The following is a 22,942-nucleotide window of genomic DNA, read 5'->3' as shown; positions in this document are numbered from 1 at the left end:
TTCCATCTCTTTTCCATTTGATCCTTTATGGCCTGAGTTGAAAATGAAAACAAAGAGATTTTTGGTTCCTCTAGATTTGTTTTTGAGGTGTGGTGTAACATAAGGATGTAAACAGATTTTTCCTTAAATAGCTAACAGCTGAATTCACATGATTCCCTCATGAACCTTTACATTTTCTTCACTGGTGTATGTAGGTTCCTTTGTAATATATTGCATTTGTGGGTATAGGCTTGCTCCTGGCCCATCCACCCTGCTTCTTTGCCCTTTCCTGTTGTAATCTTCCCTTTCTGGTGATGATCTTTTGACATTCATTCATTTTTAGTTCTGCCTTGTATATTTACTGTAGATGTGAAAAACGGACTTGCCGTTATCCAAATGAATCCTCATTTTGTGTGTGGCTGGACTGCCTTCTGAGGGGGGAGTACACACGTGCTTGGTTTCTGTGCTATCTGTTCAGTGAACACTTGTTTTCTCACAATATCCATGGGCATTTTAAGGTTTTTATTTTTTGTCCCCAACATATTTTTCTTCCTTCCTTTCTCTTTTTTCTTTTCTCCACTCCTCCTCCCACACACTGCTTATTAGTACAGTTTTGGGATGGTCCAGTGGTATAGTATGAAAGCAAAACAAAAGATTGAGCTGTACCAGTGGTCTGCTTACTACAGCTTGTCAGTGTATTAAAGCCATAAAAAATTTTGGAACAATGATGTGGCATTTTTACCCATTATCAAGTAGACATGTAAAAGGCTGTAATTATTCTCCAAAGTTTCCAAAGTCATTTAGAGTGCTCCGACTAAAACTAGTAGAGATTGGATAAACTAGATACATTGCTACAAATTCTGATTTCATTTACTTTTGACATTTGATAAATTGTTGGCAAGTAGATATTTGTAGGAATCTGCATTTCTTAAAATGGGTTTGATAAATAAATTGTAATAGTATCTGCAAATAAGTTAGTTACACATGAATTATGACCAAATTTTAGACCTTGTGTTTTGGGGTAATTCCTTACATCAGCCCTTCCCCTAAGAAAGTAAAACTAGTTGTAGGCTGAGAGCAATTTTGTCTAGTTTCTTGCTTCATTGCAAAGGCAACAATTGATATATCATGTATAGTCCTTTATTCTGTGCTTGCTTTGGGTTCTTGTATATACATTAATTTCTTGGAAGAATTTCCTTCCACACTGAAGTTTTTCCTGTTTATTTTTCTAGGACTGTTCTTTTCAGGTGTTCTTTTCCGTTGTTTTGACAGAGGCTGCTTAGGTTGGTACATTAGATAACACATGACATTTTAAGTTGTACATTAGATAGCACATGACATTACCTCCCAAGAGTTTAAGGTCAGTCTTCTTTGACTATCAAGAATATTTAGAGAGAAGACAGGAAGGGGACTGGGGTTCATGTCACCTACTGCGTCAGGCCCCCTGAGCACTTGTGCGGATGGTAGTGGCTGCCTACCTCAGGGATCAAGAGGAGATTGCCTCTAGCCCTGATTCTGTGGCTATCTAAAGACCTTCACTCTGGATTTGTTTTATGGGAGAAATTTTATGGGAGGAGGCATATCCTTTTGTTCCCCTTGCCCTCTGGGATCCTCTGATTGCCTACACTGTGTCTGGTTTTCCCCACATTAGCCTGGATGAAAATTCAGCTCCTCTATTTATTTACTTCTACTACCCATCTCTCACACTCATCATTGGGTGTGACTTCTAATGCTACTGACCCTCTAGAGGTTGAGAAAAGACTGACACACATCCTCCTTGGCTCTTCCATTCTGTCTCTCCTTTTGCCTTCTGAAGCCCATCACCGTTTCTTTTCAATCCTAATGATGTGTATCTTGTAGTTGGGGTTTTTTGAGCTCCTTGGACCTGCTGGTTTGTAGTTTCCATCAAATTAAGAAAGATTTCAGCCATTATTTCTTGATCACTGATCTATAGGTCAACTGCAGTTTGGTTAATCTAGGATGGACTTGTCCTTTTTTAATTAGTATATCCAGGATATAGACTTACTGTAGCGAATAGCATGAACACAAGAGCTAAGCCAAACCATGCAGTCATGTTTAAGGGCCCTGCTCATGTCATGTCACTAACATTCCATTGGCCAAATCCAATTACATAACTATGTCCAACGTCAATGGGATAGGGAGGGAAGTAAATTTTTGCTGAACAGTAACTGAAGCTATCACAATCTTTTGTTCTTGTATGGTTCTTTTTTGGCTCTGGAAATTAATGTCTGCTGGAAGGTGAATCAATTTTGGAATCATACCTGGATTCAAATACTAGTTTTACTACTACTTGTGTGACCTCAGCAAGTTTCTTAACCTTTCTAAACTCAGTTCCCTCAGTTGTAAAAATGGTAATAATAGCATTTACCTCATATGGCTTTTGGGAAAATTAAAACATGTAACACATGTGGAACTGTTCAGTACAAAATTGACACTGAATTAGTGTTAGTTTCCTTTTGAGATTCCAAGTGGGCTTTTATTGTAGACATTGGTTCTAGAAAGTAAAACAATCTGACAAGATACAAAAGGCTCTGTCGTAAAGAATATTTTTAGAATAGTCATGATACTAACCAGTTGATTTTCATTCACAGTGACGGATGAAAATTGGAATTTTGATCCAAGAAGTGAATACTATACTGTTCAACTATGTCCTGATAGGGGGAAGGTCCATTTTCAAGGTTGATACTAAGGGTAGGCCTCCTTCAGGAGCACCCATTGTTCTACTAGAAAGAAGAAATAGGATTAAATGGTGGGGCATTTTCTGGGCATGACTTTCTCTTACTTTCCTATTGTCAGACTGGGCTCAGGGAGAGCTCAAATGGTGCAAGAATAGTTGTAAATTGGATGTGGTAGTTTTCAATTCTCAGAAGCTTTCATGTAGATTGTTCTGGGTGGAATCTGGGGTATTGCTCTTTGGGAAAGGTGCTTTCCATGGACTATATCTTTAAGGGGTACAGTCCCAAGTCCTGTGGGGAGCTGGCTACTCCTTAGGTTGTGAAAGCCCTGTGGGCCTAGAATGAGGGGGTCTGTTTGCTTGTTTGAGGACTGTTTTACAAGGGAGAGAGGCTTCTGATCTCCTGGGTTTGGAGCAGACCTCATCTTTTGTACTGGTTCTCTCTTCTTGTTTTACTCTTGAAAAATTTAATTAAACTGAAACTGTGAATATAGAATAGGAAAATCATGTTAAAGTAAAAAAATGTCCAATTAAGGGCCTGGCATCAGGCTACAAAAAGTAAAGAATTTTGGCATTGATGTAGCTATCTTGGGATCTAGACTGATTGGTGATGCCAACAGTGGACTTACCTTAGATGGTCTACGATGTCAAGCTCTTCAGAATTGGAAATTGAAGGCACTCCTGTGGTAGAATGAGCATCCAGGCTGATGGCCGTGGTCAGAGCTCTGAGCTCCCACTTCAAGCCAGAGGAAGAGGTGGAGAAGGAGGAAGAAAAAGAGGACGAGGAAGAGGGGGAGGCAAATTGCAGACACTCGGGGCACATTGTAACTTCAACATGGTTCCATACATATAACCAAAAGAGCTACCAGCTCAGGACCATCTCATGGTTCCAGGACATCAGGGTTGGGCAGCACAGCATCTTTCGCTTTTACCTGCACCCACATCAGGCATCACTAAGGAATTCATCATCATCCTTCCCACTGAGCAGTGCTGCCCTGGGCCCTCTGCATCGTTCAGTGGCCAGCCCCTACTTGAGCAGAACTACAAACAGGTTCACTGCACTCACCTCCATATTGGCTCTTGTCTCCAAGAGAGACTTTTCAGTGAATAAATAAAAAGGAATATTAGGTAATAGGAAAGGGCACTGTTTTTCTGAGAGTGTTTTTGTTTGTGTCTAGTGTTCTTGGCAAAATGGTGTCAGAAAAGCTGCCCAGATCAGCTAGTTTTATTCCGAAGTCCAGAAATGGTGTAGCTGTGAAAATTTGGCTGATTCTACCTTTGGAAACTGTACTTTTTTTGTGTGTTGGTGGAGATAAATGCGTGAACTAAAACTAAATATTATGAAACCACACTTATTTGTGGAGCATGACAAATAGCATGGAGGACAAGGGGAGATGGAGAGGAAAAGGGAGTTGAGGGAAATTGGAAGGGGAGGTGAACCATGAGAGACTATGGACTCTGAAAAACGATCTGAGAATTTTGAAGGGGTGGGGGGTGGGAGGTTGGGGGCACCAGGTGGTGGTTATTGTAGAGGGCACGGATTGCATGGAGCACTGGGTGTGGTGCAAAAATAATGAATACTGTTATGCTGAAAAAAAAATAAAAATAAAAAAAAATAAATAAAATAAAATAAATATTATGAAACCAAATTTTATTTACTTTAAGATACGTTCCGGCTGTTAGGCTTGGAGAGGAAAAAAAAAAATAACCAAGTTGTGTTCTTGGAAGGCACTTCCAATCTTTAATTGGATATTTAAAGTTTATTGGCCCATCACTCAGGCTTGGCATTGCCGCTTTGTTTCTAATCTCTGATTTAATTTAGAAGCACTGATTGTAATTTACTGAGGCTCTCTCAGAGGTCTTCCTTCTCCCTAGAACTCAGTTTAATTCAATGGATGGAGCTGGAGCACTGAGCTTCCAAAATTGTTGCCACAATACAGTTTTCAAGGCTGAGAGACTTTAATTATCTCCGGGTTCCTGCTCCTTCCAATAATGGTTTGCCTTGAATTTCTGGGAGACAGGGCGCTCTCTAGTTAACAACCATTTGTTCAGCACCTTCTGTGTCTTTAGAGGCTCACGAGGGCTGAAGAGGAGATTCCGAACGCATAAAAGACAAGGTTCCTATTCAGGGAACCTCAACTCTTAGAATATCAATTATGCTTCTGCTTGATGATGTAAAAGTTGTTCCTTCCCACTATAACTCCAAGGAGCCCAAGTTAGGATGTAAGAATTTCCCACCTCCATCTCCACCCTCTCCCTCCCTGTACCTGGTATATGTGAAGTTCTACTTTTCCTAACCAGAGAGTAAGACACTTTCAGAGTAGGGAGCCCCCGTGTTCCTTCCCCGTAGTGCGTTTATATCCTGGGTTACTTGTTTTTCTAAGCTCTTGGCTGTAGAATAGCCTGTCACTGGGATGCCTTCACTGCTCACTGTAGTCCTTTCCTGGCACCAGGCAGCAGTGGGATCAGCCCAGTTCTTTGGTCACGAACGCAATCTTTTAGAATCCCACTGAAATAATTGAGTGGGTCCAGACATGTTGCATCACCTAACAAAATATATGGCATAGAGAAATCCCTTAAGAATCTTTTTTTTTTTCACAGCAATCAAATATTTATTTCAGAGTAGCTTTCAAAGCTGACTAAAAGCTATCCTTACAAATCCTAACCATCTCCTTTTTTTTGTTTGTTTTAATCATTTTTTTAATTTATTTTCATCATAACAGTATTCATTGTTTTTGTACCACACCCAGTGCTCCATGCAATCCGTGCCCTCTCTAATACCCACCACCTGGTTCCCCCAACCTCCCACCCCCCCCCCCCAGGAATCTTTTAAAAATTAAATGGAGTTACTAAATAAAATAACTGGTGTCAATTTCTGATTACATTTGAATAAACTTACCCTGATTTGAGGGCACTGTTGCTTTTAAAAGTCGGGCACTGTGCTAAGCTCTGGAGATACAGTGATGAAAAAAGAAGTCCCTCTTCTCAGGAAGTTTATGCTCTGGAGCAGCCTATTTGGAATGTCTGCCAGCTGTCAGGGATATACCAGGAAGAGTGGTTATAAAAACGGATAAACATAGTTCTCTCTTCAAGGAAATCACAGTTGGGCAAGGGAGACAGATACGCAGATAGCCAAAGTCCAACACTGGAGAGCTCTTAGAGCTACTAACCCCAGAAGGCTGTGCCATGGGTGACAGCCAATCCCAAAGGGGGGCAGGTGCCAGCTAAGCCGGTGTGTGCTGCTGCTCGTCAGAACCTCACAGTAGGTCCTGGTCTGGGAGCTCAGCTCACCAACCATCATCACCTACATATCAGAGTTACAGACTGGTGCCTTCCATCCCAGGGAGAGATGAGCCTACAAGCTCCTTGAAGGAAACTAAAAACAACCAACACCCAACAGATGAGGTTTGCTTACATAGATCTTGTGTTGTGATCATTTACGAGGACACAAGGGCAGTGTTCCAGTGTGGTAAGAGAATGGGCAGCTTTGGAGACAGACAGACCTGGGTTGAGTCATGACTGCACTACTTACTAGTTGTGTGGCCTTGGGTAAGTTTCTTAATTTCTCGGAACCACACCTTGCACATCTGTTGAATGCGGGTGATGATCCCTACTTATGTGATCATTGTGAGAGTAAATGAGGCAATATGTTTCAGTGCCCAGCACAGTGGCTGGCACATAGTAGGCACATAGTAAATTTTAGTTTTCCCCCTTTTCTCCTTGATGCATCACTGGGAAGCAGGCATTATAAAAGACATCTAATCTAAAATAAACAGCACTGGGCGCCTGGGTGGCTCAGTGGTTTAAAGGCTCTGCCTTTGGCTCAGGTCATGATCTCAGGGTCCTGGGATCGAGTTCTGCATCGGGCTCTCTGCTCAGCAGGGAGCCTGCTTTCTCCTCTCTCTGCCTGCCTCTCTGCCTACTTGTGATCTGTCTCTGTCAAAGAAATAAATAAAATAAAATAAACAGCACTATTAGAAATCGTGATTTCGTAACGAATCGTATCAGTGAAAATGGCCTGGATAGGTATCTAGAAGTTGGTATGTCAGGGCTTCTCCAGCACTTCGAAGGGGAAGGAGCGCTCTGACTTCTTTGAAGAGCCCTTTTTAAGGGCAGGAATAGGGACATAGGGTATTAATTAGTATACTGATTCCAGAAATGACTCAATTTTTTTTCTCCAAGAATATTTTGTATAGAAATAATATATTTACATGCCTCTCTCACCTATTAGACTAAAGTTTTGCAAAATTTTGTGGCAAAAGAATCACTGGGATGCCTTTAGGAGTACAATTTCCTGGATACCCCCCCCCCCCCCACACACTCAGAATAAGTCTGGGGTATGGCCTAGGAGGTTGCACTTTGATAAGCACATTGGTGGGTTCTGACACAGGTTCTGAGGACCAAATTTTGGAAGGCTATGCGGAGTAAGAACCCCTTAAAAGCATGGACTGTTTCCTATTCATTCTTTATTTCCAGTGCTCAGATATAATAGATATTGATTGAATTTGGTTGAATAAATGAGTGAACAATGATTCTCTAGGAAGATGTCTTATTTAAAAGAATTGGCTTTCTGGGTCCTAGGTCAGTGTCTTGTGAGTTTGAAGAAAATAATTAGTCTGCTAAAACTTGTGAGTGAGACCCAGGGCTGCCCCAGTAGCCCACATGACTCATTTCACAAAAATGGGCTTTTTTGAGGACAGGAGATTGAGCAGATGCTCATGTGGGGTTGCTCCCTCAAACAGTAGCCCTAGCCTTGCTGTTTCTCGGTTGATTCAGGGTTAGTTGATAGAAATCAGGGAGCAACTCTGTGAACATCTTGTGTTCTTTCCATGCACTGTAGGTCCCTTAGAACCAGAAAGAAGTTCGGGCCTTTTTTGTGATGGAAAAGCTGAGAAACAACAATTAAAACAAATTTTCTGGGGTGCCTGGGTGGCTCAGTGGGTTAAAGCCTCTGCCTTCGGCTCAGGTCATGATCCCAGGGTCCTGGGATCAAGCCCCGCATCGGGCTCTCTGCTCAGCGGGAAGCCTGCTTCTCCCTCTCTCTCTCTGCCGGCCTCTCTGCCTACTTGTGATTTCTGTCTGTCAAATAAATAAATAAAATCTTAAAAAAACAAACAAACAAAAAAAAAAAACCAAATTTTCTCTGAAGGAAGCTCCTAAGTTCCCCTGAATTAATCATTTCATTAAAACACCTCTTGATTGGTGCCTTTTAAAGGGTATTGCTTATTCTAAATAGAATAGACTTAATCAGCTAAATTTCATCTGTGGGCATTTGGGCATTGCTTCTTTAGCTATTGCTTCTTTATCCCTGTGCCCGTGTCTTTACCACCTCCTTACCTGGTGGCACCCAGAGCCTGGGGTCATCCTGGCTGAGTTAGGTGGAGAATAGTGATGGCTTATATTCAGGTTTTCTAAGTGACTATTGGATGATTAAACTGCATTGCATTGGCATTTTACGATGTTCCACCAAGAAGAGAGAGACCCCAGGAGATAGGCTCACACCCACTTAGGAAGAGTTGCCCATGCTGGGGATTTGAAGTTACTTTTAAGACGTCAAGTCCCTTGTGAAACATATATATCCATTGCTCCAGGAAAATTCTAGATGTTTATCCAGAAGGTGAAATGACTCTATTTTCTTTAAATTGATCAGTGGTTAATTTCCATAGGGCCACTAACTGCAGCTGCACATGCACCTCAGTGGTTGGGGCGGTGGGTCTGGATCAAGCCAGGAGATGTTCAGTAGCCTCTCACACCCAAACGGCTTAATATATAATTTGACACAAGTAACCGGGGATTTTCTATTGCAACAGAAACTGCTGATTTCACCACTTGCAATACCTTTATGGCTGTCATTGCCCCCTTTCACCAGAACCTTATTGTAATTGCAGATGCCTGGGGATTTTACTCCCCTCATAGTTTAGTCAAAAAACCACATTGTATTGCTTTCTGTAAATAGAAGCTGTGATGCTTTTTTCTGAGAATACTGCCTTTTGATAGTTCTGTTCAGTTCTTTTAGATCCTCACAGCTGAATAGGAGTTTAGGGCTCCAGCAGACAGCAGTCTCTCCCCATCTGGATCAGTTTTACACCCAGGAGTCCTGGGCAGTGGGGAAGGGCCACAGACAGATGAACCCACACTGAGACTAGGGAGGAGTCTGGGAATCAGGGTTGCTGATGGTGCTTTTAGTTTCTGGCCAGCCCTCTCCCTGTGCTACATTAGGTTGATCTGGGACCAGTGTCACACTTAGCTGCTTTTTGAATTTCCTTTTCCCTCCTACCCTGGGAATGCTAGTGCATTAGATATGTGGAGGGATCCTTGTGTCTTTGTGGCAGGAGGATCTAAAAGGAAGGGACTTAATGCTTGAGGGCACATCATTGTTAAGGTCTGGCATACTTAGGGCATAGTCATATGCTCAAATGATGGGAGTCTGTTATATACCACTCAGAAGAGTTTCTTGCAATATTGGACCTGTCAATCCTGAGGCACGGCAGTTCCCTGAGGAAAGAATATATTAGGGGCTTGGTCATTGTTTCTTTGTAATAAGGACAATAAAAACAAGGAAGGATAAGAATTCTTGCTGAAAACACTGGATCTTGTGCTAAGTTCTGTGGAGGATACAAAGAAAGAAAAGACATTGTCCCTAAGTTCCAGACATTTGCAATCTAGTGAGCAAAGTCAGTCTGTACCAACACAGGCCGTAATCCAAGCTCACACCACAGGAGAGTTTTAGACCATAGCTCTTGACAGCAGGATGACCGGGGACACACTGCTGATTGGTGAGCTATGTTGTAAGCAGCTGTGTACTAAAAATAAAGCCTGTTTGTGAAGAATTGACTTAAATTAGACTGGATTCAAAGTTATGCAAATACTAGTTCACCATCCCTGGCTGATGCTTCTTTGTCCTCCTTGGAATTGGCGGTTGGGGTGACAGGCAGTCAGGAATTGCATATACTGTCAGCCTAATTGGGGGGGGGGGGGGGGCTGAGAGTGTGTCCTGGAAGCAAAAGGACTGAGAACAGTGCTTGTGGTTAATGCCTTCCATGAGATTGAGAAGGGGCTGGAGGCAGATCACTGTTTGCTGGAATGGCTGGGCCAACCTTGATGGCAGAGGCTGGACAGTGCCTTGAATGAAGGGTGGGCTGAGTGCAGTGGAGGGCCCTGAGTTTCCTGATGGTGAAGATAGTGGTGTACAGGGGCCCTAGAGGCTAGGAGGACAGTGCCCTGACCAGGTGGCAGAACACTGGAGGGAACATTTTGGGGCCTTGAACCCTGGACTTGATTGCAAGACAGGGAGCAGGGCCCTTAGCACTGGCAGTGCCCATCCACCGCATAGCTTGACAAATATTTGCCAAATGAAGAATTAATGAATTGGGCTCTGACAACTGGACTTTATCCTGTAGGTGAGACATGGAAGATCTGACAGGGAGGTGGTGTTCCCCTGACATATCAAAACACATCCGACCTGGGGCTCATTTCATTTGTTAAATCAGCCAGTCTGAGAAATCAATACTGGGTGCAAATGAAAACAGCAGTTTAATGTGACATGTCTCCCAGCTGGTGTCAGAATTCTGTGAGCCTTCAAATTGCTACCTCATGGCACATGGGAGATGGCTGGGCTTGTTGCGGCAGGGATGGGGGGGACGTTTGGGTTGGAAGATTTGGTACTTTGTCTGGATGTCTCTTTGAGGAACCATATCCTGCTTCTGTGCCCTGCAGACCTTGGCTGGCTTATACCTTGATGATCAAAATCCATGTGGCTTCCTTGTGGTTTTGTCTCCTCTGTGGTTTAGCCTGGAGCATCTCAAATTCACCGAGCTCTCTGAATACTGGAATTTCCTGTGCCTTGTCCTCTATCCTCTTACTCTTCAGTAGCTCTGTCTCCCTGGGTTGCAACTGTCTAATATCCCAGCTAAGTCCCTTAGAAGTGTCCCTGATAAAAATGGCAGCGCTTCCTCTCTTCCTGTGGAATAATGAAACTCTGCATCCTAAGTCATGCTTTTTATTGCTCTCCAGTTTGTCCTGTTTTGTTTTTAAAGCAAATCTAGTTAAAGGGACAGTTTTGAGTTGTTTGGCTTTCTGAGTGCCAGCCTAGGAATCTGAAGCTACCTAATTATAACAACTAAACCAGTGTATTGATAATCTAATTACTGTCTGCCCACGGAGCATGCTATCACTTGCTGCCCCTTAATGAAACTTAAATACACTGTCCTGGTATTTTCCTTTGTCGGTGACCTGTGGCTCACTCCCTCTTAAGATACTATTGACAAGTCTGGGGAAAATGGAAAGCCTTGACTCATTTGAAACTTTTTTTTTTTTTTTTGATTTTTAATTTTATTTTTTATAAACATATATTTTTATCCCCAGGGGTACAGGTCTGCGAATCGCCAGGTTTACACACTTCACAGCACTCACCATAGCACATACCCTCCCCAATATCCATAACCCCAAAGGCAAGGGAAGCAAGGGCAAAAATGAACTATTGGGATTTTATCAAGATCAAAAGCTTTTGCACAGCAAAGGAAACAGTTAACAAAACCAAAAGACAACTGACAGAATGGGAGAAGATATTTGCAAATGACATATCAGATAAAGGGCTAGTGTCCAAAATCTATAAAGAACTTAGCAAACTCAACACCCAAAGAACAAATAATCCAATCAAGAAATGGGCAGAGGACATGAACAGACATTTCTGCAAAGAAGACATCCAGATGGCCAACAGACACATGAAAAAGTGCTCCACATCACTCGGCATCAGGGAAATACAAATCAAAACCACAATGAGATATCACCTCACACCAGTCAGAATGGCTAAAATTAACAAGTCAGGAAATGACAGATGCTGGCGAGGATGCGGAGAAAGGGGAACCCTCCTACACTGTTGGTGGGAATGCAAGCTGGTGCAACCACTCTGGAAAACAGCATGGAGGTTCCTCAAAATGTTGAAAATAGAACTACCCTATGACCCAGCAATTGCACTGCTGGGTATTTACCCTAAAGATACAAACGTAGTGATCCGAAGGGGCACGTGCACCCGAATGTTTAGAGCAGCAATGTCTACAATAGCCAAACTATGGAAAGAACCTAGATGTCCATCAACAGACGAATGGATAAAGAAGATGTGGTATATATACACAATGGAATACTATGCAGCCATCAAAAGAAATGAAATCATTTGAAACTTTTAGCGAGGATTCTGCTACTTAACACCTCCGTGCTCCAGTAAGCGGCTGGAAGTCAGTTTTGCTTTTGCAGCAGCCAGAAGGCCTTGTGGGCTTAAGGTTTGCATCTGGCAGCAGATGCGGTATTTGGGGAGTTCCAGCATGGAGCTGGGCACCCATCATGTTTCACCCCTCGGGCTATCGATGGCTGTAGAGCCATGGTGGCCCTCCATCTCGGTCAGGGCTTGCCACTTGCTTCTTTATGAATACAACTTTTAATACTCTCTCTCTCTCCACCTGGCCAACTTCAGGAGGGCCAGATCCCCGGTGTCCCTTTACTTCTGCCCTGCCCTTCTTGACTACATTTGAAAGTCAGAAACTTTGACTATGGTCTGGCCTTGGTCTGTCCTAATGGCTTAAGGTTAATCACCCTGGATAGATGAGTCTCCGGGGGCAGCCCCCAGACCTGATGGTATTCTCTCAGTCTCTGTGGGTCTAGGTTCTCAGGCATCTGTGGACTATCATCATGTAGATGGGCTTTGTAAGTGGGATCTCCGTAGCAGCAAGGGGGGTGCATGCAGGGACCCTCTATAACCATCCGTTCCTTTTCTAGGACAACTGTGCAGGGTGGCAAAGTTGGTAGAGTCACACCAACTTGGGTTTGACTCCCTGCTCTGACAGTCATTGACAGTGTGACCTTGGATGACTCATTCTGCCTCAGTTTCTGTATAGCTGTAGAAGGAGAACAAGAGTAGAATTTGCCTGCAGAGCTGTGGCAAAGAGAAAGAGACAGTGTTTAGAAAGGTCCAAGCACAATAGCAAGCACAAAGCAGGTACCCTCAAAGGTATTTATCATTGGACAGTTTGGACTGGCTTACTTTAATGATAACGTTGTCCATGTTCTCTGAGCTGACTGTATATAGCTTATGAAATTGAGTTAGTTGTTTAAGCCTTTTACTGGAAGGGTTTTTAAAACTAGAGAATATGTCTGCAAAATTCTTGTTACTACAACCATACTAGAAACAACTGCAGAGCAGTGACTATCTGGTAGCCCATTGATGCCTTGAGTAGGACCAGGCCAGTGGCTGGGCCCATGGATGCCACTGAAAATGGGAGGTATTCTCGTGGCCTCTTAGAATCACCACTGGCCTCATGATGTTGTCAAGATACCACTGCAGGATCTCTTATGTGGTACTTCTGTGGTCATACCCATTTCCCTACTGGTCCAACACCGTTCTTAATCTCTGGAAACTACCAATCTGGTAGGGCCTGGACCTCTTACCCATAGGATAAAATTTTGATTGTGAGAATGAGATTAATATCTATATTAAGAAGCCATATCATTTTGAAAAAAATAGCATACAGCCAAACCAAACCCTTAATTGAAACAGTAGAAATCCAGAAAAGGAGACCAAAGAATCATTTCTTACACTAAGGGAAAATAAGGACAGTGAAGGTGGTTTTCAGAGAAGTGGGAAATCTCAGCTTAATCAAGAGAGATTAGGAATTATTACTTTCATATACCACTGAATTTCCCTTCCTCACCCTGGCTTTTATTAGGTGATTTTTTTTAAAATTTTTTTATTTTTTTTAATTAATTTTATTTTTTATAAATATATATTTTTATCCCCAGGGGTACGGGTCTGTGAATCACTAGGTTTACACACTTCACAGCACTCATCATAGCACATACCCTCCCCAGTGTCCATAATCCCACCCCCCTCCCAACCCCCCTCCACCCATCAACCCTCAGTTTGTTTTGTGAGATTAAGAGTCACTTATGGTTTGTCTCCCTCCCAATCCCATCTTGTTTCATTTACTCTTCTCCTACCCCCTCAACCCCCCATGTTGCATCTCCTCTCCCTCATATCAGGGAGATCATATGATAGTTGTCTTTCTCCGATTGACTTATTTCGCTAAGCATGATACCCTCTAGTTCCATCCACGTCGTCGCAAATGGCAAGATTTCATTTCTTTTGATGGCTGCATAGTATTCCATTGTGTATATATACCACATCTTCTTTATCCATTCGTCTGTTGATGGACATCTAGGTTCTTTCCATAGTTTGGCTATTGTAGACATTGCTGCTCTAAACATTCGGGTGCACGTGCCCCTTCGGATCACTACGTTTGTATCTTTAGGGTAAATACCCAGCAGTGCAATTGCTGGGTCATAGGGTAGTTCTATTTTCAACATTTTGAGGAACCTCCATGCTGTTTTCCAGAGTGGTTGCACCAGCTTGCATTCCCACCAACAGTGTAGGAGGGTTCCCCTTTCTCCGCATCCTCGCCAGCATCTGTCATTTCCTGACTTGTTAATTTTAGCCATTCTGACTGGTGTGAGGTGATATCTCATTGTGGTTTTGATTTGTATTTCCCTGATGCCGAGTGATGTGGAGCACTTTTTCATGTGTCTGTTGGCCATCTGGATGTCTTCTTTGCAGAAATGTCTGTTCATGTCCTCTGCCCATTTCTTGATTGGATTATTTGTTCTTTGGGTGTTGAGTTTGCTAAGTTCTTTATAGATTTTGGACACTAGCCCTTTATCTGATATGTCATTTGCAAATATCTTCTCCCATTCTGTCAGTTGTCTTTTGGTTTTGTTAACTGTTTCCTTTGCTGTGCAAAAGCTTTTGATCTTGATAAAATCCCAATAGTTCATTTTTGCCCTTGCTTCCCTTGCTTTTGGCAATGTTCCTAGGAAGATGTTGCTGCGGCTGAGGTCGAAGAGGTTGTTGCCTGTGTTCTCCTCAAGGATTTTGATGGATTCCTTTCTCACATTGAGATCCTTCATCCATTTTGAGTCTATTTTCGTGTGTGGTTGTAAGGAAATGATCCAATTTCATTTTTCTGCATGTGGCTGTCCAATTTTCCCAACACCATTAATTGAAGAGGCTGTCTTTTTTCCATTGGACATTCTTTCCTGCTTTGTCGAAGATGAGTTGACCATAGAGTTCAGGGTCTATTTCTGGGCTCTCTATTCTGTTCCATTGATCTATGTGTCTGTTTTTGTGCCAATACCATGCTGTCTTGATGATGACAGCTTTGTAATAGAGCTTGAAGTCCGGAATTGTGATGCCACCAACTTTGCCTTTCTTTTTCAATATTCCTTTGGCTATTCGAGGTCTTTTCTGGTTCCATATAAATTTTAGGATTATTTGTTCCATTTCTTTGAAAAAAATGGATGGTATTTTGATAGGAATTGCATTAAATGTGTAGATTGCTTTAGGTAGCATAGACATTTTCACAATATTTATTCTTCCAATCCAGGAGCATGGAACATTTTTCCATTTCTTTGTGTCTTCCTCAATTTCTTTCATGAGTACTTTATAGTTTTCTGTGTATAGATTCTTAGTCTCTTTGGTTAGGTTTATTCCTAGGTATCTTATAGTTTTGGGTGCAATTGTAAATGGGATGGACTCCTTAATTTCTCTTTCTTCTGTCTTGTTGTTGGTGTAGAGAAATGCAACTGATTTCTGTGCATTGGTTTTATATCCTGACACTTTACTGAATTCCTGTACAAGTTCTAGCAGTTTTGGAGTGGAGTCTTTTGGGTTTTCCACATATAGTATCATATCATCTGCGAAGAGTGATAGTTTGACTTCTTCTTTGCCGATTTGGATGCCTTTAATTTCCTTTTGTTGTCTGATTGCTGAGGCTAGGACTTCTAGTACTATGTTGAATAGCAGTGGTGATAACGGACATCCCTGCTGTGTTCCTGACCTTAGCGGAAAAGCTTTCAGTTTTTCTCCATTGAGAATGATATTTGCCGTGGGTTTTTCATAGATGGCTTTGATAATATTGAGGTATGTGCCCTCTATCCCTACACTTTGAAGAGTTTTGATCAGGAAGGGATGCTGTACTTTGTCAAATGCTTTTTCAGCATCTATGGAGAGTATCATATGGTTCTTGTTCTTTTATTAACGTGTTGTATCACATTGATTGATTTGTGGATGTTGAACCAACCTTGCAGCCCTGGAATAAATCCCACTTGGTCGTGGTGAATAATCCTTTTAATGTACTGTTGAATCCTATTGGCTAGTATTTTGGCGAGAATTTTTGCATCTGTGTTCATCAAGGATATTGGTCTGTAGTTCTCTTTTTTGATGGGATCCTTGTCTGGTTTTGGGATCAAGGTGATGCTGGCCTCATAAAATGAGTTTGGAAGTTTTCCTTCTATTTCTATTTTTTGGAACAGTTTCAGGAGAATAGGAATTAGTTCTTCTTTAAATGTTTGGTAGAATTCCCCCGGGAAGCCGTCTGGCCCTGGGCTTTTGTTTGTTTGGAGATTTTTGATGACTGTTTCAATCTCCTTACTGGTTATGGGTCTGTTCAGGCTTTCCATTTCTTCCTGGTTCAGTTGTGGTAGTTTATATGTCTCTAGGAATGCATCCATTTCTTCCAGATTGTCAAATTTGTTGGCGTAGAGTTGCTCATAGTATGTTCTTATAATTGTCTGTATTTCTTTGGTGTTCGTTGTGATCTCTCCTCTTTCATTCATGATTTTATTTATTTGGGTCCTCTCTCTTTTCTTTTTGATAAGTCTGGCCAGGCGTTTATCAATCTTATTAATTCTTTCAAAGAACCAGCTCCTAGTTTTGTTGATTTGTTCTATTGTTTTTTTTGGTCTCTATTTCATTGATTTCTGCTCTGTTCTTTATGATTTCTCTCCTCCTGCTGGGTTTAGGCTTTCTTTCTTGTTCTTTCTCCAGCTCCTTTAGGTGTAGGGTTAGGTTGTGTACCCGAGACCTTTCTTGTTTCTTGAGAAAGGCTTGTACCGCTATATATTTTCCTCTCAGGACTGCCTTTGGTGTGTCCCACAGATTTTGAACCGTTGTGTTTTCATTATCATTTGTTTCCATGAATTTTTTCAATTCTTCTTTAATTTCCTGGTTGACCCATTCATTCTTTAGAAGGATGCTGTTTAGTCCCATGTATTTGGGTTCTTTCGAAATTTCCTCTTGTGATTGAGTTCTAGCTTCAGAGCATTGTGGTCTGAAAATATGCAGGGAATGATTCCAATCTTTTGATAACAGTTGAGACCTGATTTAGGACCAAGAATGTGATCTATTCTGGAGAATGTTCCATGTGCACTAGAGAAGAATGTGTATTCTGTTGCTTTGGGATGAAAAGTTCTGAATATATCTGTGATGTCCATCTGGTCCAGTGTGTCACTTAAGGCCTTGATTTCCTTGTTGATCTTTTGCTTGGATGATCTGTCCATTTCAGTGAGGGGAGTGTTAAAGTCCCCTACTATTATTGTATTATTGTCAATATGTTTCTTTGATTTTGTTATTAATTGGTTTATATAGTTGGCTGCTCCCACGATAGGGGCATAGAATTTAAAATTGTTAGATCTTCTTGTTGGATAGTTCCTTTGAGTATGATATAGTGTCCTTCCTCATCTCTTATTGTAGTCTTTGGCTTAAAATCTAATTGATCTGATATAAGGATTGCCACTCCTGCTTTCTTCCTATGTCCATTAGCATGGTAAATTCTTTTCCACCCCCTCACTTTAAACCTGGAGGTGTCTTCGGGTGTAAGATGAGTTTCTTATAGGCAACATATAGATGGGTTTTGTTTTTTTATCCATTCTGATACCCTGTGTCTTTTGATTGGGGCATTTAGCCCATTAACATTCAGGGTAAGTATTGAGGGATATGAATTTAGTGCCATTGTATTGCCTGTAAGGTGACTGTTATTGTATATTGTCTCTGTTTCTTTCTGATCTACTTCTTTTAGGGTCTCTCTTTGCTTAGAGGACCCCTTTCAATATTTCCTGTAGAGCTGGTTTGGTATTTGCAAATTCTTTCAGTTTTTGTTTGTCCTGGAAGCTTTTAATCTCTCCGTCTATTTTCAATGATAGCCTAGCTGGATATAGTATTCTTGGCTGCATGTTTTTCTCGTTTAGTACTCTGAATATATCATGCCAGCTCTTTCTGGCCTGCCAGGTCTCTGTGGATAAGTCTGCTGCCAATCTAATAGTTTTACCATTGTACGTTACAGACTTCTTTTCCCGGGCTGCTTTCAGGATCTTCTCTTTGTCACTAAGACTTGTCAATTTTACTATTAGGTGACAGGGTGTGGACCTATTCTTATTGATCTTGAGGGGGGTTCTCTGAACCTCCTGGATTTTGATGCTTGTTCCCTTTGCCATATTGGGGAAATTCTCTCCAATAATTCTCTCCAATATACCTTGTGCTCCCCTCTCTGTTTCCTCTTCTTCTGGAATCCCAGTTATTCTAATGTTGTTTCGTCTTATGGTGTCACTTATGTCTCGAATTCTCCCCTCGTGATCCAGTAGCTGTTTGTCCCTCTTTTGCTCAGCTTCTTTATTTTCTGTCATTTGGTCTTCTATATCGCTAATTCTTTCTTCTGCCTCATTTATCCTAGCCGTCAGAGCCTCCATTTTTGTTTGCACCTCATTAATAGCTTTTTTGATTTCAACTTGGTTAGATTTTAGTTCTTTTATTTCTCCAGAAAGGGCTTTTATATCTCCCGAGAGGGTTTCTCTAATATCTTCCATGCCTTTTTCGAGCCCGTCTAGAACCTTGAGAATCGTCATTCTGAACTCTGGATCTGACATATTAACAATGTCTGTATTGATTAGGTCCCTAGCCTTTGGTACTGCCTCTTGTTCTTTTTTTTGTGGTGAATTTTTCCGCCTTGTCATTTTGTCCAGATAAGAGTATATGAAGGAGCAAGTAAAATACTAAAAGGGTGGCAACAACCCCAGGAAAATATGCTTTAGCCAAATCAGAAGAGATCCCAAATCGTGGGGGGTGGGGGAGAAAGGGGATAAAAAGACGTTCAGAAAGAAAAAAAAAAAAATTTAAAAAAGAAAACCAATAAAGAAAAAGTATAAAAAGGGGAAAAAAAATATATATATTAGATAAACTAGTTAAAAAATGTTAAAAAAGGGTAAAAGTTAAAAAAATTTAGCAGAAGAAGAAAAAAAAATTGAAAAAGAAAAGAAAAAAAAATTAATTTAACTGCAAGGCTAAAGAATCATGGGGAGAAAGCCTTGAGTTCTGTGCTTTGCTTTCTCCTCCTCTGGAATTCCGCCGCTCTCCTTGGTATTGAAATTACATTCCTTGGTAGGTGAACTTGGTCCTGGCTGGGTTTCTTGCTGATCTTCTGGGGGAGGGGCCTGTTGTAGTGATTCTCAAGCGTCTTTGTCCCAGGCGGAGTTGCACCGCCCTTACCCGGGGCCGGGCTGAGTAATCTGCTTGGGTTTGCTTTCGGGAGCTTTTGTTCCCTGAGCGCTTTCCGTAGAGTTCCAGAGGGCAGGAATGAAGATGGCGGCCTCCCGGTCTCCGGCCCGGAGGAGCCGAGAGCCTGGGGCCCCACTCCTCAGTGCGCCCCCAGAGAACAGCACCCAATGACTCCCACCACCCTGGCCTCCGGCCGTGCTCCGAGCTGACCAAGCCTGCCTGCGACCAGTTCAAGGTAACCCCGAGCTGAGAGTCACTCCTCAGCTCTGTCTCTGTAGCCAGCTTCCCCGTTCTAATACCTGTGAGCTCTGCGACACTCAGACACCCCTGATCCTTCTGTGACCCCGCGGGGGCTTCACCCCGGTTAAGCCTCTGGAGCAATGTCCCTCAGCGTAACAGACTTTTAAAGTCCCGATTTGTGCTCCGTTGCTCCGCCGCTCGCCGGGAGCCAGCCCCTCCCCCCGCGGTCTATCTTCCCGTCGCTTTGGATTCACTTCTCCGCCAGTCCTACCTTGCAGAAAGTGGTTCATTTTCTGTTTCTAGAGTTGCTGTTCTTCTTCTCTTCGATCTCCTGTTGGATTTGTAGGTGTTTGTAATCTTTAGATAAGCTATCTAGCTGATCTCCCACTACCTGAAGTAGTGTCAGCCTGCTACTTCTCCGCCATCTTGACTCCTCCCTATTAGGTGATTTTTGAATAATTTTATACTTTATCTTGAGTATTATCAAGAATTCATCTTAAAATATTATGGCTGCTACAAATATTTACAAAGATTTATTACATCTTAAAATATGCATTTATGATTTTTTTCAGGTGACAGCACTTCCTTAAGGATTTCAGTTCTGATTCTCAGATTAGTAGGGAAAGTGGAAGTTGATGTTTGAAAATGTTTTAGAAACTTGGCTGGAGTGTAGCAGGCCTCTGGAACTACCAGAGAGTTCTTGGGCCTGCCATAGCCACCCATTCACACTGTGTTTCTCCTCCAGGAGCTGGAGTCAGAGAGGACGTGTTTCTCATTTGGAGGGAGATAGAGGAAGCCTGCAGCACTTTGACTCAGATCCAGAGGCTGGTCACGGAGCCATCTGTGGCTCCGTCCGACGTGGCCACAGTAAACCATGGTGCGTACCATTTATGTTCGTAGTGTAAGAGTCATAACTGTTACCAGTTGGGGATGAAAGGATTTTTCCTGAGGAGTTTTTCCAGAGTTGTGCTGTTTGCATGTGTGTGTGTGTGTGTGTGTATGTGATGAGAGAGAGAGAGAGAGTGTGTGTGTGTGATCAAGAAAAACCAGCTGGACAGGCAAGTGGTAACTACTGCTAGGGAAAGACGCCTCAGTGTACAGCTGGGCTCAGTGTTGACTACAACATGGGCGAGTGGGGATTTGTAGCCAAGGAGCAGCGTGGGGTTAGTTGATGGAAAGTTACTAAGAGGAAACATCAGGGGTAAAGGGGGATTCTTGCTAAACCTACCTGACAGGATTCTTGCTGAAGGTGATATCTGACCAGATATCACCTGGGGGTAGTGGGCTATGAGGACTTTGATCAGATGTAGAGGGTGGGGGATTCTGGCTAAACTGACTTTTAGCAGGATTTTTGCTAAAATTGGGTGATCCAGAGAAAAACATGGGAATCCAAAGGTGGAGGCCTAGTTGAGAAGAGTATTCAAAGGGACCTGAGTTTGGAGTGAGAAAGTCCTGGTTGCAAATCCTAACTCCATCATTAGGCATTGACCCAAATTAATTCCTTTAAATTTTAGTTTATTCTTCTGCTAAGTAATTGTATCCGTCTTGTGGGATTATTATAAAGATTAAGTAAAATAATATACGCTTTGCACCAAGCAGGTATTTGATAAATGTTTGCTGACTCTTTTCCCTTTCACAGTTAGAGAGTATACCGATTCTCCTTTCCGAATTCTTAAGTTAGTACCTCTGTACGGCACTGGTTTCATTTAGGGCAACTCGGGCAATAATGGTGGTTAGCACTTACAGCACATCCCTTACACGGCAAGCTTTGTGCTAGGCTCTTCACAGTATTCACTCATTTAACCCTTCCTACAATCATAAGATAGGTGCTACTATTATCTCCATTTAGGTTAAGTAACTTACTCAAGGCCACAGAACTAGAAGTGGTGAAACCAGGATTCAAAACCTAGTTCCTCAGTAAAAGTACCCAAGTCTGGCTTTCACCCCAGACATTCTGATTGAATCCATAAAGTATGTGGTCTGGACATTGAGAGTTTTGAAAGCTCCCCAGGTGATCCTCATGTGCAACAAAGTTTGGGAACCTTGGCCAGGCTGTATTGCCTCCTGGTACCCTGCCTATATTGCAGAGGTGTCAATGTAGGATGAGAGCAAGGAGCCAGACCAGCTACGGCAGGGATGTGGTTGAAGGGGAGAAGTGGGGAGCAGACATGTGTAGAGAGGGAAGAGGAGGGTAAGGGCATGGGCAACCTTGCCCTGTGCAACCCGATAAATTCCTGGTGACAGTGCATCTTTCCTGTGACTGGCTGTCCAGCTGTGGGTCTAGGGCAGCACAGCTGCAGTTGCTTTGCCAGTGCCAGCTCTCGGGTCCCCAAGGATGGGCCTATCAGGCTTGTCCAAAGGGGCTGCTCATTGGTAGTGACACTGTAGTCAGTGTGAACCCAAAGCATCCTCTGTCATCCTGAGAGAATGAAAATGAAGCAGGGGCTTGAGATAAAGTCAGCATCCATGCTACACAAGAGAGTGGTGATCCTGCTACTCAGGTATGTTGGGGGTAGTACAGTGAACTGAATTGTTCCCCCAAAGTTCATGTGTTGAAACTCTAACTCCAAATGTGATTGTATGAGGAGATAGGGCCTTTAAGAGGGATAGTTAAGGTTAAATGAGATCATAAGGGCGGAGCCCTAATCAAGTACAACTAGTACTTGATTAGGAGAGGAGAAGGAGGAGACGCCAGAGACCTATCTCTTTCCACACATGCACAGAGGAAAAGTTATAGGAGGATACAGTAGAAGATGACCATCTACAAGCCAGAAAGAGATGCATCACTAGAAACCAATCCTGAGGGCACCTTGATCTTGGATTTTCAGTCTCCAGAACTGTGAGAAAATGAATTTATGTTGTTTAAGCCACCCAGTCTATGGTATTTTGTTGTGGTAGTACAAGTAGACTAAAATAGGGGGTATTTAAACTTGGGGTAGTTAGTCTTGAGGATTAAAAGAAGATTTTTAGATACTATTCCTAAAAGAAACAGAAAGCAGTTGACCTCAGTAATTAATTAAAAGACAGATCACAGTCCCTTTATTTCAAGTCTAATATACACACACACACCCAAAACTAAAAGCTACGCATTTTCAAAAGATGCTTCAAGTGTACTATTTCTATTTAAAAAGGAAAATTTGGGGGTGCCTGGGTGGCTCAGTGGGTTAAAGCCTCTGCCTTTGACTCAGGTCATGATCTCAGGGTCCTCGGATTGAGTCTGGCATTGGTTCTCTGCTCAGCGGGGAGCCTGCTTCCCCCCCACTCCGCCTGCCTCTCTGCCTACTTGTGATCTCTGTCAAATAAATAAAATCTTTAAAAAATTTTTTTTAATTAAAAAAATAAGGAAAATTTGGTCTGGACCTTTCCACTCTTGGATACTCATTGAAACTTCTGTAACCTTGCTTTGGCCCTTGAGACCATGTTTGGAGTGTCTGATCTGCTCCTGTTGCCACCTATAGCACAGCATTATTGAGACAAAGGAGGATCTGCTTTCTCTGAAGGCATAGCCGTTCCCTAACTTTGACTGCTCAAGGCCTGCTAGGTCAAAGGAGATAGCATAGCCATCTGGAGGCGTGTGGGTTAGAATGGAGGAGGTCAGATGGGCTGCCATTGAATGTGAAACTTTTTCATGTGAATTAGACAAAGTCTCTCCTATA

The 22,942-nt window shown here is 42.4% G+C and overlaps 1 protein-coding gene across 1 annotated transcript in view; it reads left to right on the top strand.

Moving 5' to 3' along the window:
• Positions 1-22,942, top strand: part of VWA3B (von Willebrand factor A domain containing 3B) — a 235,846-nt gene that overhangs the window by 48,688 nt on the left and 164,216 nt on the right. Inside the window, 1 exon segment of the mRNA XM_047746614.1 lies at positions 20,032-20,163. Coding sequence (XP_047602570.1) covers positions 20,032-20,163 — 132 coding nt within the window.

This window comes from Lutra lutra, chromosome 9 (assembly GCF_902655055.1).
Source record: "Lutra lutra chromosome 9, mLutLut1.2, whole genome shotgun sequence".
In the NCBI taxonomy this organism is placed as follows: Eukaryota; Metazoa; Chordata; class Mammalia; order Carnivora; family Mustelidae; genus Lutra; species Lutra lutra.
The sequence above is the reverse complement of the archived record's forward strand: the minus strand, read 5'-3'. Positions and strand labels throughout refer to the sequence as shown.